Source organism: Armigeres subalbatus, chromosome 2 (assembly GCF_024139115.2).
Source record: "Armigeres subalbatus isolate Guangzhou_Male chromosome 2, GZ_Asu_2, whole genome shotgun sequence".
Lineage (NCBI taxonomy): Eukaryota > Metazoa > Arthropoda > Insecta > Diptera > Culicidae > Armigeres > Armigeres subalbatus.
The window spans coordinates 22,526,193-22,539,972 of NC_085140.1; the positions used below are offsets into that span (position 1 = coordinate 22,526,193).

The following is a 13,780-nucleotide window of genomic DNA, read 5'->3' on the forward strand; positions in this document are numbered from 1 at the left end:
ATTGCAGCTTATTAAAAGAGGTTAAAACCTAGAATCTGGCGTGTATTTAAAAATATAGTTTCTGCCTAAAAGTAACTCAATCTAACATGCAAACTAGACTACAATCTAATGATTTCCCTGTTTATAGCTAGGATACTGTAAGCTATCAAATATGTAATCTAGAACTTCCGATTAACTAAAATATATTTACAGTTTAAAGCTGTACTACAATCTACCTAGCGTGTTTGGTCCTGCTGAGAATCCGGTGTCTGGTTCCCCTTCATACTACCCGCCAACTTCGCTTATCGTCGCTTTCGCATATCTCACATTATAGGATCCCTAGTACTACCCATTGTTTTCACGTTAGCGAGAGAAGAAACCAGAAGAACGCGTCCGCCATGTACGATAGAAGAATAAAAACTGAAATCATCCTTTCTAGAAGAAGTAAAATTTATCCAAAACAAAGTATTCTTAAATAACACAAAATTAAGTACTATGCATATAACTTAATTTTGAGTGGTGGCACTTTTCTGACAAGATGGGTGAAAACGACATAATTTTGGATTGTTTCGGTTTTCCGTGTAAACATTTAAACAATCTGCAAAAGTTTTCCTGGCAAAAGCTTTACTTTCCACCTGCAATATAAGACGGATAATCGTCGAAGGGGACTCTTGTTTTTGCCATATGTCCTTAATACAGGTCTAATGGCTGCTGACATACTTCCCACCTAAATTCTACAAGCAGAATACAAAAATAAAAAAATTCTCAGGCGAATAAATTACGAATTTCTAAGTATAAAGCACTGATAAGAAAAGATATTTCATGTTAACTATCCAACAGACAACGCCTCTGTTCGGAGCACGCCTTATGTGCCTGTTATAATAATGTACACATTGCGATACAGTTATTCCCCCGCGTAGGTACCTATACATTCGTTCACTGACTGGGCTCTACCCAGCCGGAGTTTGAGTCATCATTTTTAATGGATCATGGCTGGTAATTGAACTGAACCAAACTGAACTGTTTCTTCATTTGATAATAATCTATTTTGATAATTCTACAAGCTACCAGTGCTGGTGTTAGCAATTACAATTTTTTGACTTATGACTTTGCCCTAATTCAAGGGACAAGAATTGAAAATTATTTTGCGTTGCAAAATTTGTCGACTTGCGATAAGCATCAGTTTCCTAAATGGATTGTCTGTAACGACCGTAGCAATAAATATTGCGCCCCCGCACCCATAGCAGCAGTGTAACATACTGAGTAACATCGCAGTATGAGATAAACAAACATTCGTTGTGCAAAAATCCCCCTCCTACAACAATAATAATTGCAGGGCTAGTGTCAATTGATAATGATTCCGATTAGAAGGACAGAGGAACAGAACTATTATGTGTTTATATTATTTAATCCGATCGAAAATCTTGCATTATTACTATGCAACTATTTTTATGCCATTTTTAATATTCTGAGTATTTATTTAAAATACAAGCGTATGTACTCTTATCGTCTTTTAATCCAAATACGATAATATTATCTGGAATGTAATTGTTGATTTTTTTTTTTTCATTTTTCAAGCTTCCTTGACCTAATTAAAATGGCACTGACCTAAACTGCCCATAAATTTATAACAGTCCCATATAGATAGGAAATCAAGCAAACATGGGACTGTTATAAAGTTATGGGCAGCAAAAGTATAAGAATGAAAACTTACAAAAATATTCTATATTTTAGAAAACTAGAAATCACTTAATACATACATATTTCAAATGACTTTCTACCTTCAGGAGACTTCTCACTCGAAAAACGTTATAACGCCCTTGAAAATGACTCGCCAACAGCCCCGCAAAATGTATGATGGCAATCGTCTGACGACGGAAGAATGGAACTTACGTGTCTTTTCTCGGTCGCTTTTGCTTGCAATATTGTATACTTATATATACACAAAGTGCACAGCAGCAGCAGCAAACAGCACCGCTCGGCTGCTTCCCACTTCCAGTCAGCTTCCTATTCTGCGGTCTCGCACTTCACACGCACACCTGCCAGCTGCAGTTGCTGATCTCGCCTATTCCCAATATTCCACACACAAAACACACAACGGAGAACACAAAAATAACTGCACTCTTCCTGCACTTCCTCCCGCAGGCTGCTCCGCACTTCGGCCAACCAACCAATCGACCGTGAATCGAGCCGTCAGTGCGTTGTTCTTAAGGAAATTTGCACAACTTTTATTTTTTTTTATCGCGGACACCTCTTGAAGTTGCTTGACTGGCTATTCGACTATTCTGTTACTTCCACTGTTTCGTGGCCTGTGACGAGGATGGCCTTGTCGTCTCGTTGACTTTATGGAGAAACTGATCCAGCAAAATTTTCACAACCTCATCTTGAGATTTTCCACACCTTTCACGATCGCCATCTGCAAATTTTCACTTTTTCCACAAAGCCCTCACCCTCACGTACCCAGTCACGCGCAATTTTGATCGATTAGGACAACAATTACGCGGATAATGTGATTTTTAGATTTCACTGCCAAACCTCGATGGAGGAAAACGATTACGTCTCATATCTTTTTTTCACGATTCCCGTTCTCCTACTCTTGTTGGTGTCTCGAACAAACTGGTTGTGATGCTCTGCTCGCAAAATCCTCCGCAACGCAACCGCTGACCGTTTCTGTTTTTCTTCGTCAGATTATTTTTCTTTGTTGAACTGTCAAAATGCGTGGCACGCTCATTTGAATCTACTCAAAAGTGAGTCAAATTCGACTCACTTTGGAAAAAAGTGGAACAGCTCACTTTTGAGTAACCGTATGTTTACTCACTTACGAGTAATGCAGCAATATGTCAAAATTAGAGTAAGACTTACTCACTTTTATTCTGCTGAAAGTGAGTAGATCTTACTCACTTTTGAAAATGTTTTGCGCTTGGCAATGGAATGGAATTTGATTTTAATAAACGGAATAACTTTTCGCCTAGCTCAAATCATTTATTAATATAACTGTAGTGACATGTACCAGTACATAATGCTAAGAGTTTACATAAGAAATATAGTTGGTAGACGATAAATTCATCATCATTCGGGCACTGAGTGATTTCGTTCTCGATCAATTCATTTTCTTCGTCACCAAGGAACGATTTGACCGGGAGCATCTTCTTCCAATTCTGCGTACGCCTAAAAATAAGAAACGAGAGGAAATTATAATAAACTCAAAACATTTATCGGAACTAAACGTTCTAACCTTTATCATTACTTTGTGCTTGTTGCTTAGCTTGGTTGAGACTCGGGATCTGGATTTTCACGTGAACACAATAGCTAACGCTGTTGACCCGTGAAAGGCCCTTGACGGGTGCGCGAAGATGTGACCGGCACCACCTGGATTGTCTGATCTTCGTAGACGCCCTGCACCTTCTGTACCACCGACGACCGTTTGTGAGGGGAAAATGTTTCCATCGGTGTGTACATCGATACCGTCTTGGCGGAAGTAGCGATTCTTATCTGCGCTGTAAATTAAAAAATATATATTTATTTTCATAACGCATTTATTGATACAATGGGTTCAACGCATGGGGCCCTCCTTAGCCGTGCAGTAAAATGCGCGGCTACAAAGCAAGACCATGCTGAGGGTGGCTGGGTTCGATTCCCGGTGCCGGTCTAGGCAATTTTCGGATTGGAAATTGTCTCGACTTCCCTGGGCATAAAAGTATCATCGTGCTAGCCTCATGATATACAAATGCAAAAATGGTAACTTGGCTTAGAAACATCGCAGTTAATAACTGTGGAAGTGCTTAATGAACACTAAGCTGTGAGGCGGCTCTGTCCCAGTGTGGGGATGTAATGCCAATAAGAAGAAGAAGAAGGGTTCAACGCATTTGTTTCATTATGCCTCAAACGATTTACAAACTCGATATAATTGTCGGTTGCTTTTACTAACATGCGTACTCAAATCTCAGCTCAGTAGGTACTTAAAGGGCTCATTCACAAATTACATAACGCAAAAAAGCACAGATTTGAACCCCCACCCACCCTTCCGTGACTTGTTTGTAACATTTCCTTTATACCCACCCATCCCATCTGTGACGCATAACGCCTTACCAAAATTTCACAAAAATGATAAAATGGTATTTTTAGCGGACTCTTCCTTAACTTTCTTCATGGTACATAATAATACTGTCAAATTTGAATTTAATTAGAAATTTCGTTTTTTATATTATTTTATTATCTTAAATGTTACCCGTAACAGAACTAAACAAACCCACCCACCCCCTAGACAAACCGTAACATTTTGTAACGCAATACTGTGTACCCACCCACCCCTTAATGCGTTATGTAATTTGTGAATGAGCCCTAAAAACTTACTTGAATGTAATGAATAGTTCTTTGTTTCGTATCGCCTGTTCTAAACGCTGGCTGACATTGGAACGATTACATGCTATCGCTCAATCGTCTGCTCTTTGAAAGCTTGGTGCCCGGTTCATATCGTGATCCGGAAGATTTGGGGCATGAATCCACCACAATAACGTCCATGTCTTTTTTGACACCGCGGGCATGGGAAAAGGTCAAGTTCATCATTGATTCCTAGGCACCTGGAAAGCCATATCGCGAATCTGAGAAATCAAGGAATCTGGAATAGAATCCTCCGTTGCCAAAAATTTTAAGGAACAGCTCCTTACCATAAGATATTTGATCGTGCTGCGAAACTGCCAGTTCTGCGAGAATCCTTGCTGGTCATGTCCAGCCGGATCACCACCGCCAGGTCTGTCCATCTGCGCCAATGTCTGTCCATAAATAAATATCGTATTCACGTCCGGAACATTTCAGTTATCACAAAATACACTTTATAAAAGCACGAGAAATTTTTTCAAACAGTTCGACAGTTGAGACAATTAATTACGCAAAAGTGAGTAAAAGATTAAATTATGGGAAGTGAGTGAAAATTGACTCACCTGCTAAATATAATGTTACTCACTTTTTGACATTTTCATTAAAATTCAAAAGTGAGTCATTTTGACTCACTTTTGAGTAGATTTAAATGAGCGTGGGAGGGTAACACTCAATGTTATGGATTTTATACAGGTTCGGGCGAGAGAGCGCAAACGTGTTCGTGAAATGTCGGAATCAGTAACAGTGTTCGTTTCGCACGACGACGGCGGTGGCTCGGGTGTCGGAAACAAAAGAACGGTGACGTCAAACTCACACCTCATGAATGAAATTTGGTGTGAGTTTGACGTCAGCAATCAGCTGATCAGAAATGTTTACACTTTTTGAGCTACTAATACGAACAAAAGGCACGCTCAACCGGACCTGTATAAAATAAATGACATTGACTCTCTCCGACAGGGTAATTTACACCGCAAAAAGAACATCAAGTTCAATACAAAATTTTCAAAACGACGTATTGCGAGAAAAGAGAAAAATTCTAATTCTGCGGAGCAAAAAAGAAGAAGCAGACTGAGTGTCGGAAACTTCAAAATGGAATGCACTGTACGAAAAGTGTTAATATTTCTTGATATCAAGAAAGTTCGAGAAATCTAAAATGTTTCAAAATTACATAAATATATGACAAAATACCTTTAAAGTAACATAAAACTTGTTTTAAAAATATAGCGGCATGTAACACTCGATTAAAGTTGCATATTCTCGTTGATTTTAATAATCAACATTCACACCGAAAAAATAAACCAAAAATTTTTACCGTGCAACAAGTGATTTGACGTTTGCGGAACAGCTTTCCGACAGTCGACCGTCGGACCCCAGTTCGAATTTTTCAATCTTCTCGTAATATCTGCTTTTGTGAACAAAGATTCAAACGTCGATTTGACGAATCAATAGAGGTATTGTCGAGCACTCACAAAAAACACCGCATTATATTCATGAGTTTACACATGGATTTTTGCAATGGGGGTAACGAAATGAATTCCATATTTTCGACACATATATTCCATGCGCCCACATGTATTGCATGCACGTTTACACATACTTTCCATGTGGGTCATAGTATCCATGTGTGAATTTGTATGCAAATAAGTATGTGTCGACGCATGATATGCATATTTCAAAATACATGGATTTTTGCCATAAAGTATGTGTCGATTTTCCTGAGTGAGGGTATTGTGGATTTATTCTATCCGGAATAAATTTATACCGCTTTTTATACCGAAGTTGGATTTTTCTCCAGATGCTGGCAACTTTCCCAACTTCGGAAGTAATGCGCTGGATTCGCCTAAAGATGCGCATAACAACGCATCAATTAGTTTGACAAATAAACCTTCGGAAGAAAGTTCGACTATACTTGACCAATGGATTCAAAGGTCGGTTCACTTGCCTATTTCAAACGTTCCCTTTTCCAGCAAAGTTTGCCAAACTCATTAAATGATTGGTGTACATGGAAGAAATAAACTACCCAATAGTAAGTTCAATTCACTAACCTCGAACATCCGTACGGGAAGCCAAAATTGAGTATTGTCAGATTTTCTGGATATGATACACTGCGCGGCGTTTGTAGTGTTCTCAAATAATAACTCACTAAGAAGAAACGAGAAAGGCACTATTACCGCTAGGTGGATTAAACTGGGTTTTCGTCTATTCATTTATCAAATTAATGTTGTGTTTTTGTTTGTTTTCGTCAGCACAGGCCTGTTGAAGACTTTCGATTAAGTAGTGGCCACCATGGCTGTTTGAGAATATCTTTTTGCCTTTCTCGAACAACAAAGTTGTACCGAAAGGCTATATAGGACTACTCCAAAAAACAACTTTTGATAGAAGGCCCGGAGACCCATAGCGTTATATACCGATCGACTCAGTTCGACGAATCGAGGTGATGTCTGTATGTGTGTGTATGTGTACAAATTTTGTAGACACACTTTTTGGAACTTAGCATTACCCGATTTACTCGCAACAAGTTGCATTCGATGGAAAATGCGGTCCCATTGTTTGCTATTGGAAATTGGCCCGATCGGACATTGCGTTTCGGAATTATTGAAAAATCATTGTTTTTTCCCAAAGGTCCCTCCTTGGAAAAAAAATTCAAAATCGAAAAAAAAAATTCCAAGAATGGGGGGAATGTATAGTAATTAATGCAAAAACATGAACAATAATAGAAAATATGCGATCTATTCCCCTAAAGTGCTTTTTGACCTTTCTTATGTGATTTTTTCAGTACAGTTTACGGTGGATTAATCTGGGTTTTGTTCTATATTATTTATGTATACCTGGATAAAACAGTACCATCACTCACAAAAAACTCCGCATTACATTCATGGAGTTAACACATGGATTTTTGCAATAGGGGTAGCGAAATGGATTTCATGTTTTCGACACATATATTCCATGCGCCAAACATGCATTACATGAGTGTTCCCACATACTATCCATGTGGGTCATAGTATCCATGTGTGAATTTGTATGCAATTAAGTATGTGCCGACGCATGATATGCATATTTCAAAATACATGGATTTTTGCCATAAAGTATGTGTCGATTTACCTGAGTGAAGGCTCAATAGTGTAAAACTGTAAACATTTGAATTACCATATGCTCTACGATATACAAAAGGATTTATTGTTTCTTGATGGTAGGAAATAATTACCGAACTGTCAAATTCTAACTGAAAGTTAAACCACAGATAACAGATATTTAGGCTGGCATCCGATACGTGTGTAAACATCCGCAACCGTAAATTCAAATGTGTTTTAAATTGGGGAAGGGTTTGGCAATCGTTTAGAGGTGGCACAAAAGATCATTGTTATGGAAAACGCTGCCCGAATGCGGCTGTCACAGACAAACAGACGTAACAGCTTGAACATTTTGCTGAAAAATCCATCGCTAAACTTCTCTACCTCCACCTTGCGAGCATGTTACACGAAACAATGTTTCGTATGACATTGTCACCAGAAGGCGCTAGAGTGAAATGTCAAACTCGAATGATTACGACGGTAGCGCCTCTAGTTGTGAAAGGCGTAATCAATCAAATTCAAATTGATCGTTGAAGTCATGGTCGATGGTAATTTCTCTAGTGTTACGTCTGTTTGTCTGTGCGACTGTCATCCGCATTGGCTGCGTTCGACGGTTGCTAATCAGCTGCATCCGTATGTATTTCCGCAATCTGTTGATTAGATGGCAGTAGTAAAATTTGTTCTAGCCTAAATATCTGTTATCTGTGGTTAAACCAATCGGTGGAATGGTTCATAGCCTGAGACAAACGCGAGATACAATTTTTGACCGGCTATTTTATTTCCTATTCGGGAATGCTGTTTGAGCGGTGTAAATAAATGATTCGGTGCACCGAACCGACCGGACCCATGGTAGTCCGACAGTTTTATTCAAAAATATTTTATTTTCGGACCCCTCGGTTGACGTTAAACCGCATCAATCTCTTCTTCTTCAATGGATCTACATTCCAACTGGAACTTGGCCTGCTTTTTCAACCTCTATTTTCCTCAGCTATTGATTGAAAGCCCGTCATTGCATGGGTATGTATCTTGTGTGGCAAAGTACAATGGATAAACTATGCCCAGGGTGTCGAGAAAGTTCCAACCCGAAAACATTTTATAGACCGGACCAAAAATCGAACTCGCCATCTCCGGATTGGCAATCTTACGCCTTTGCTAGCAAGGCTACTGGCGTCCCCTGACAGATCGCATCAAAATATTAAATAATAAAAAAATATTAAGAAGAAGATAATCAAAACCGAAAAAACCTAACAAAAAAAAATCTATTCAAAGGAATTTGATTTAAATGGCCTAAAATGACGGTACTTGTCATAGTTCGAAAATTATGAGTGTCCATTATGAACTAAGTGAGTAAAATGCAGACTAAGGTGCGTGTTGTGTAGTAATTAAATTAAGCATCGACAAACCTCGGCGAGAACTGCATTTCTTCTGAGCTGGTGTGGCTACCGAAACTTCAATCAAACTGAAGCGAAAGTCAGATCGACCTATCAGCATGAACAAAATACTGCTAATGCTGATCATCGCCAGCGGGTTCCTGCTCATAATCTACGCCAACAGCAGTATCTTCAACCGGCGGAATATTCTGATGATTTTCCAAAAGTCGGAAAACTATGGCAGCGGAGTCGATCATCCGGAAGGGTTAGATAACAATGTGTTGGCTGGCGGGGGAGGAACAGTGGCGAAGGTGGCACACTTGATAGGCGGTGGTGGTGCCCGTTTCGGGGAGCTGAAGCGAGTCAAGTACGTTCCGAAAGAGAACAATGCCACCGAGTATAATATCTTCGTAATCTACACGAAGGAGAGTCAGAACTCGAATCTGAGAGACAAGTTCGAACTGTTTCTGAAGAGTTTGCTGAAGTACACGACTATTCCGATACATCTGCATGTGATTACGGACGAGCAGAGCGAAACGTCAGCTGAGGAGCTGATCCGGGAGCAGATCGCTCATTACCGGAAGGTGGTCTTTTACACCTTGTACGATGTGAAGGATTGCGCGGAGAAAACGAGCGATATCGTGAAGAATATGCTGCCTTTGTTCAATTATAAGACCGGTGAGTTAGACGAATAACAATCTATTGGGGATCTAATTTTTCTCACGTTTTAAAGCGATTTAAGTTCAATCAATTTAATAAACAATATCATAAAAGCTATTCAACTAACATAAATAAATTAATTTTTAATAGCCATATCTCATATTTGAAACCTGTTTATTACAAATCTGCTTTTTCTCCACTTTATAGGAAGCTACTACAGTGACGCTTTGTTCTTAATATCGCTCGGATTGCACCGGATCGTTGATGTCAACATGAAGCGAGCAATCATCATCGACTGTGATGTTGTGTTTCGATCGTCGGTGAAAGACCTCTTCGATGAGTTCAAACGTTTCGGGTCCGATCACCTGTTTGGCCTAGCGCCGGAATTGACACCGGTTTATCTGCACATCTTGTTCAAATATCGTGCACAGAACCCACACACCCTGTTCGGAACTCCGTACTATATGAACAAAACCGCCATCGGAAATTCCGTGGGCGGTTTCTTCAGTCGAACGGCGAAGAAAACCAAACATGGTTATCCGGGGCTCAACTCCGGGGTCGTAATGCTCCGGCTGGACCGCATCCGACAATCGCGGCTGTACGAGGAAATCATCAAGCAGGAAACGGTGAAAAATATGGTGGAGAAGTACTCCTTCAAGGGTCACCTGGGCGATCAGGATTTCTACACGCTGATGGGATTCGAGTTTCCGGGACTGATCTACCGGTTGGATTGCGTTTGGAATCGCCAACTGTGCACCTGGTGGAAGGAGAACGGCTACGGTAAGGTATTCGATAGCTATTTCCACTGTGAGGGGGCGATAAAATTGTATCACGGAAATTGCAATACGCGGGTGCCGGAGTGAATTTGGGGGCACGTATTTTCGCGCATTTTACTTCTCCATGATTTTGCTACTTTTCATCGGGTGTCGGTGTTTCTGAAGCTAATCTGCTGGCTTCTTTTTTGAACCGAAGTTTCTATTCCCAAAAAAGGTTCAAAGATTGAGGCAGTTTTAGTCGATGTTGTAATTTTTGTAATGGTTGGTTGTATGATTCACTGTTCTGAAGAACATACGAAATCTCATTTAAAAAATTGCAGTTGGAAATAATGTGTTTTTTGGGCCACCTATTTTTGACCTGCATCAAATTTTGTTTCACTTCGCATGGTTGAAGTTTGGATTAGGTGTTTACATTAGGTGCTCGGCTGTTTAGTTTACCATATGAGTCTTCTTCTTCTCATTGGCATTACATCCCCACACTGGGACAGAGCCGCCTCGCAGCTTAGTGTTCATTAAGCACTTCCACAGTTATTAACTGCGAGGTTCCTAAGCCAAGTTACCATTTTTGCATTCGTATATCATGAGGCTAACACGATGATACTTTTATGCCCAGGGAAGTCGAGACAATTTCCAATCCGAAAATTGCCTAGACCGGCACCGGGAATCGAACCCAGCCACCCTCAGTATGGTCTTGCTTTGTAGCCGCGCGTCTTACCGCACGGCTAAGGAGGGCCCCCCCATATGAGTACTGTTTCCAAAATCAGGAAAACTTTTTGAAAATATTTATTTCTGTGAATTTTGAAAACAATTTCGGGAGCACTGACCTCTCATGGGAAAGTAACATAACCCTTGCCATATCCTTGCAGGAATTTTTGTTTGTCTCAATTTTAAACTCACTCATATCTCTATGCTATCGTCCATGACACTAATAATAAAGAAAGGCAATAAGAATCAAATATATCCCCTAAGGAACGCTTCCAGAGCTATTTGTAAGGTTAGATCGTTTTGGCTGCAATTTTACCGCTACTATGCGTACCTACATTTTCCTTTAAAAAAGACAAAAAACATTCCACTTTTGTGATCTCATTTTTTAAAAATGATCTGTTTTAATTTTAACTCGTACTTTCATGTTAGCGTTAAGTTGAATACTAGTTTTAAATCAGAATTAAGTTTACTTTCGAAACATCATGTTTCTAACGCCAACTTCCAACTCTGTTGCAATATCTGATGAATCTGTATCGAACTGCAATTCTAGCGCATTGATTTTGAGAAAATCTATTAGAAATTTTATTCTCGTTTTCGTACTTTGATAAGTGTTACTTATTTTGAATGATTTTATTAGGATTTAGTTTTAACGATTACGACAGCCGATATACGTACCTACGTGTGTAGATTGTGAAATAAAGGCGTAATAAAAATTAGCAAGTAAGGGAGTCCGACCCATGTAGTTTCGTTCAACTGCTAAAGCATGTTGATCGTTGTTAATAGTTGGACGTTGTATAACAATATAATCGACTGCAATTAGGATTTGATTTCACGAAGTTTACTCTAGTGCTGATAAATTAGAATAATATTAAGGCAATTATATGCCGACGAACGAATATATGCAGAAGGAATTGAATATAGTTTTCTTTTTGAAAAATAGATTAGTAATGTGACGTTTTAGTTCCGATGACATGCCTTGTATTACTTACTGTTTAATACCAGACTAAGGCCAGAGTGGCCTGTGCAATACATAAAAGTGCGGTCCATGGCTGCACTTCGCAAACCACGGAGGGTCCGCAAATCGTCCTACACCTGATCTTGCCCGCTGTGTAACTCGCCTTCTTATTCCCGTCGGATCGTTGTGGAGAACCATTCTCACCGGTTTACTGTCCGACATTCTGGCTACGTGCCCGGCCCACCGCAGTCTTCTGATTTTCGCGTTGTGTACGATGGATGGTTCTTGTTATGAACAGATGAAAAAGTAGTATCCCACGATATCCCTTATTTGGTAGTAACCGTTTATCCTAGTAACCATGTTTAGAGATAGTAAACGGAATAATAAAACTTTTCATTAGTTCTTCAAACTACAGCCAATACGGACGTGTTTTCTTTAACTCTCAAGTGGTTCTGGGCCCAGAGTTATTGGCCATTGTTGGAAGAAAAGATATATCGCTCAGTCGTCAGAATTGTCCGAGAATGGTTCTTCCAATGGATTATGCGAATATTCAAAGCGGTAGGAGTACTAGCAAAAGTGGAACTAGTGGAGGTGATGGTGCAACTACTAGTAGGACTAGTAGAGTTAGTGTGCATTTAATAGCTCCGGTTCGCACGTTCGGAAACGCAGTTACAGGGTTGTTACGACTACGCGGATTTCGCAATTTTCGCGTATTTCGCGGTTTTCGCGGATTTGGCGCGGATTTACATACCGATTTGAAGACTGCGCGCGGATTTAGTTTTAGGTGAAAATTAACTAAAAAATCTGAATGTAATGCATGGAGCTTCCTTTCTATAGTAAAATAATGTTGAGAATAAACTTTACGTTTGAAGTCCATACTTCCACAAATTTTCGGACATTTCCAAGTCCTTATTGAATGTCATGCATTACACTTTTGTTCAATCGTTCAACAAGTATTATAAGAGGATTCTCGTCACTTTTGGTCATTAATTATTGATTCCTAAAATCCATTTTTTTATCTCATCAAATCTTCCATCCCAAAGTTTCTTCTCTTGTAGGATTGAAGGTTTTATATTGCTTTCATAGCATTTCTTTAGAATGAATCAGAGTATATACAACAATTGAAAAACAAAAATGTTCTTTGATTTGATGCAGATGCCTTACTATAACAAGAATTTTCGCAGTGATAGAGGAGGAATTTTGTTCAGCAATTGAAAGGTCAATTTCCACAGATATTTTCGGATCCACCAGGAAATCCACAAGACTTGTTAAGAAATTTTTGCGTTATTTTCGGATAACTATTATATAAGTTTTTTCTTCGAAATTCCAGCTTGGAGAGTATTTTTGCAGAATTTTGTTATGATAAATTGTAAACATTTTTTTTGAGAGATTCATAGAGCAATTTTCACGGCAATTCCTGTAGCGATAACAACAGACAAAATTTAAAAGTTCCGCTTTGAATTTACGGGAGAACTCCCGGAAGTTCTTGTGTTTTTACCAACGTATTTCTGTAAAAAAATCCAGAGCGATTTCAACAGGAATTCATTGATGGATTCTCGCATGTATTGTCGTAAAAAATCCTGCGGATTATTCTGGATAAATTCCTCCAGATTAAATTTATGAAAAAGTATTCGAATGAATTTTTGCATAAATTCTACCGCAGCAATTTCCAGACAAACTTCCACAGGAACCCGGAGAAAATTTGTGCAGATATCCTTGGAGATTTCCAATGAAATTCAAGTACTACTGACACAGGAGTTCCTGCTACATTTTTCAGTAGAATTTCTGTAAATAACCCTTAGAGAAATTTCTGCAAAAAATCTTGTTGGACTTCCGCATGACAACTTTCTTCAGGAGAGTTTTATGTTTTAGAAAATAGAACATTCA

General features: G+C 39.2%; 1 protein-coding gene and 1 long non-coding RNA gene across 2 annotated transcripts; one reads left to right on the top strand and one right to left on the bottom strand.

Annotated features, from left to right (window-relative positions):
- Positions 1 to 3,054: 3,054 nt before the first annotated feature.
- Positions 3,055 to 4,776, bottom strand: LOC134214129 (uncharacterized). The gene is made up of 4 exons (XR_009979671.1): positions 4,647 to 4,776; positions 4,333 to 4,580; positions 3,215 to 3,476; positions 3,055 to 3,147 (listed from the first exon to the last, which is right to left on the bottom strand). It is a non-coding gene; the product is annotated as an uncharacterized LOC134214129 (long non-coding RNA).
- A 3,831-nt stretch (positions 4,777 to 8,607) lies between these two features.
- On the top strand, positions 8,608 to 11,879 carry LOC134218213 (xyloside xylosyltransferase 1). The gene is made up of 2 exons (XM_062697131.1): positions 8,608 to 9,475; positions 9,665 to 11,879. The coding sequence occupies exons 1-2, from the start codon at positions 8,917 to 8,919 to the stop codon at positions 10,318 to 10,320; spliced, it is 1,215 nt and encodes a 404-aa protein (XP_062553115.1). The 5' UTR covers positions 8,608 to 8,916; the 3' UTR covers positions 10,321 to 11,879.
- The last annotated feature ends 1,901 nt before the right edge of the window (positions 11,880 to 13,780 follow it).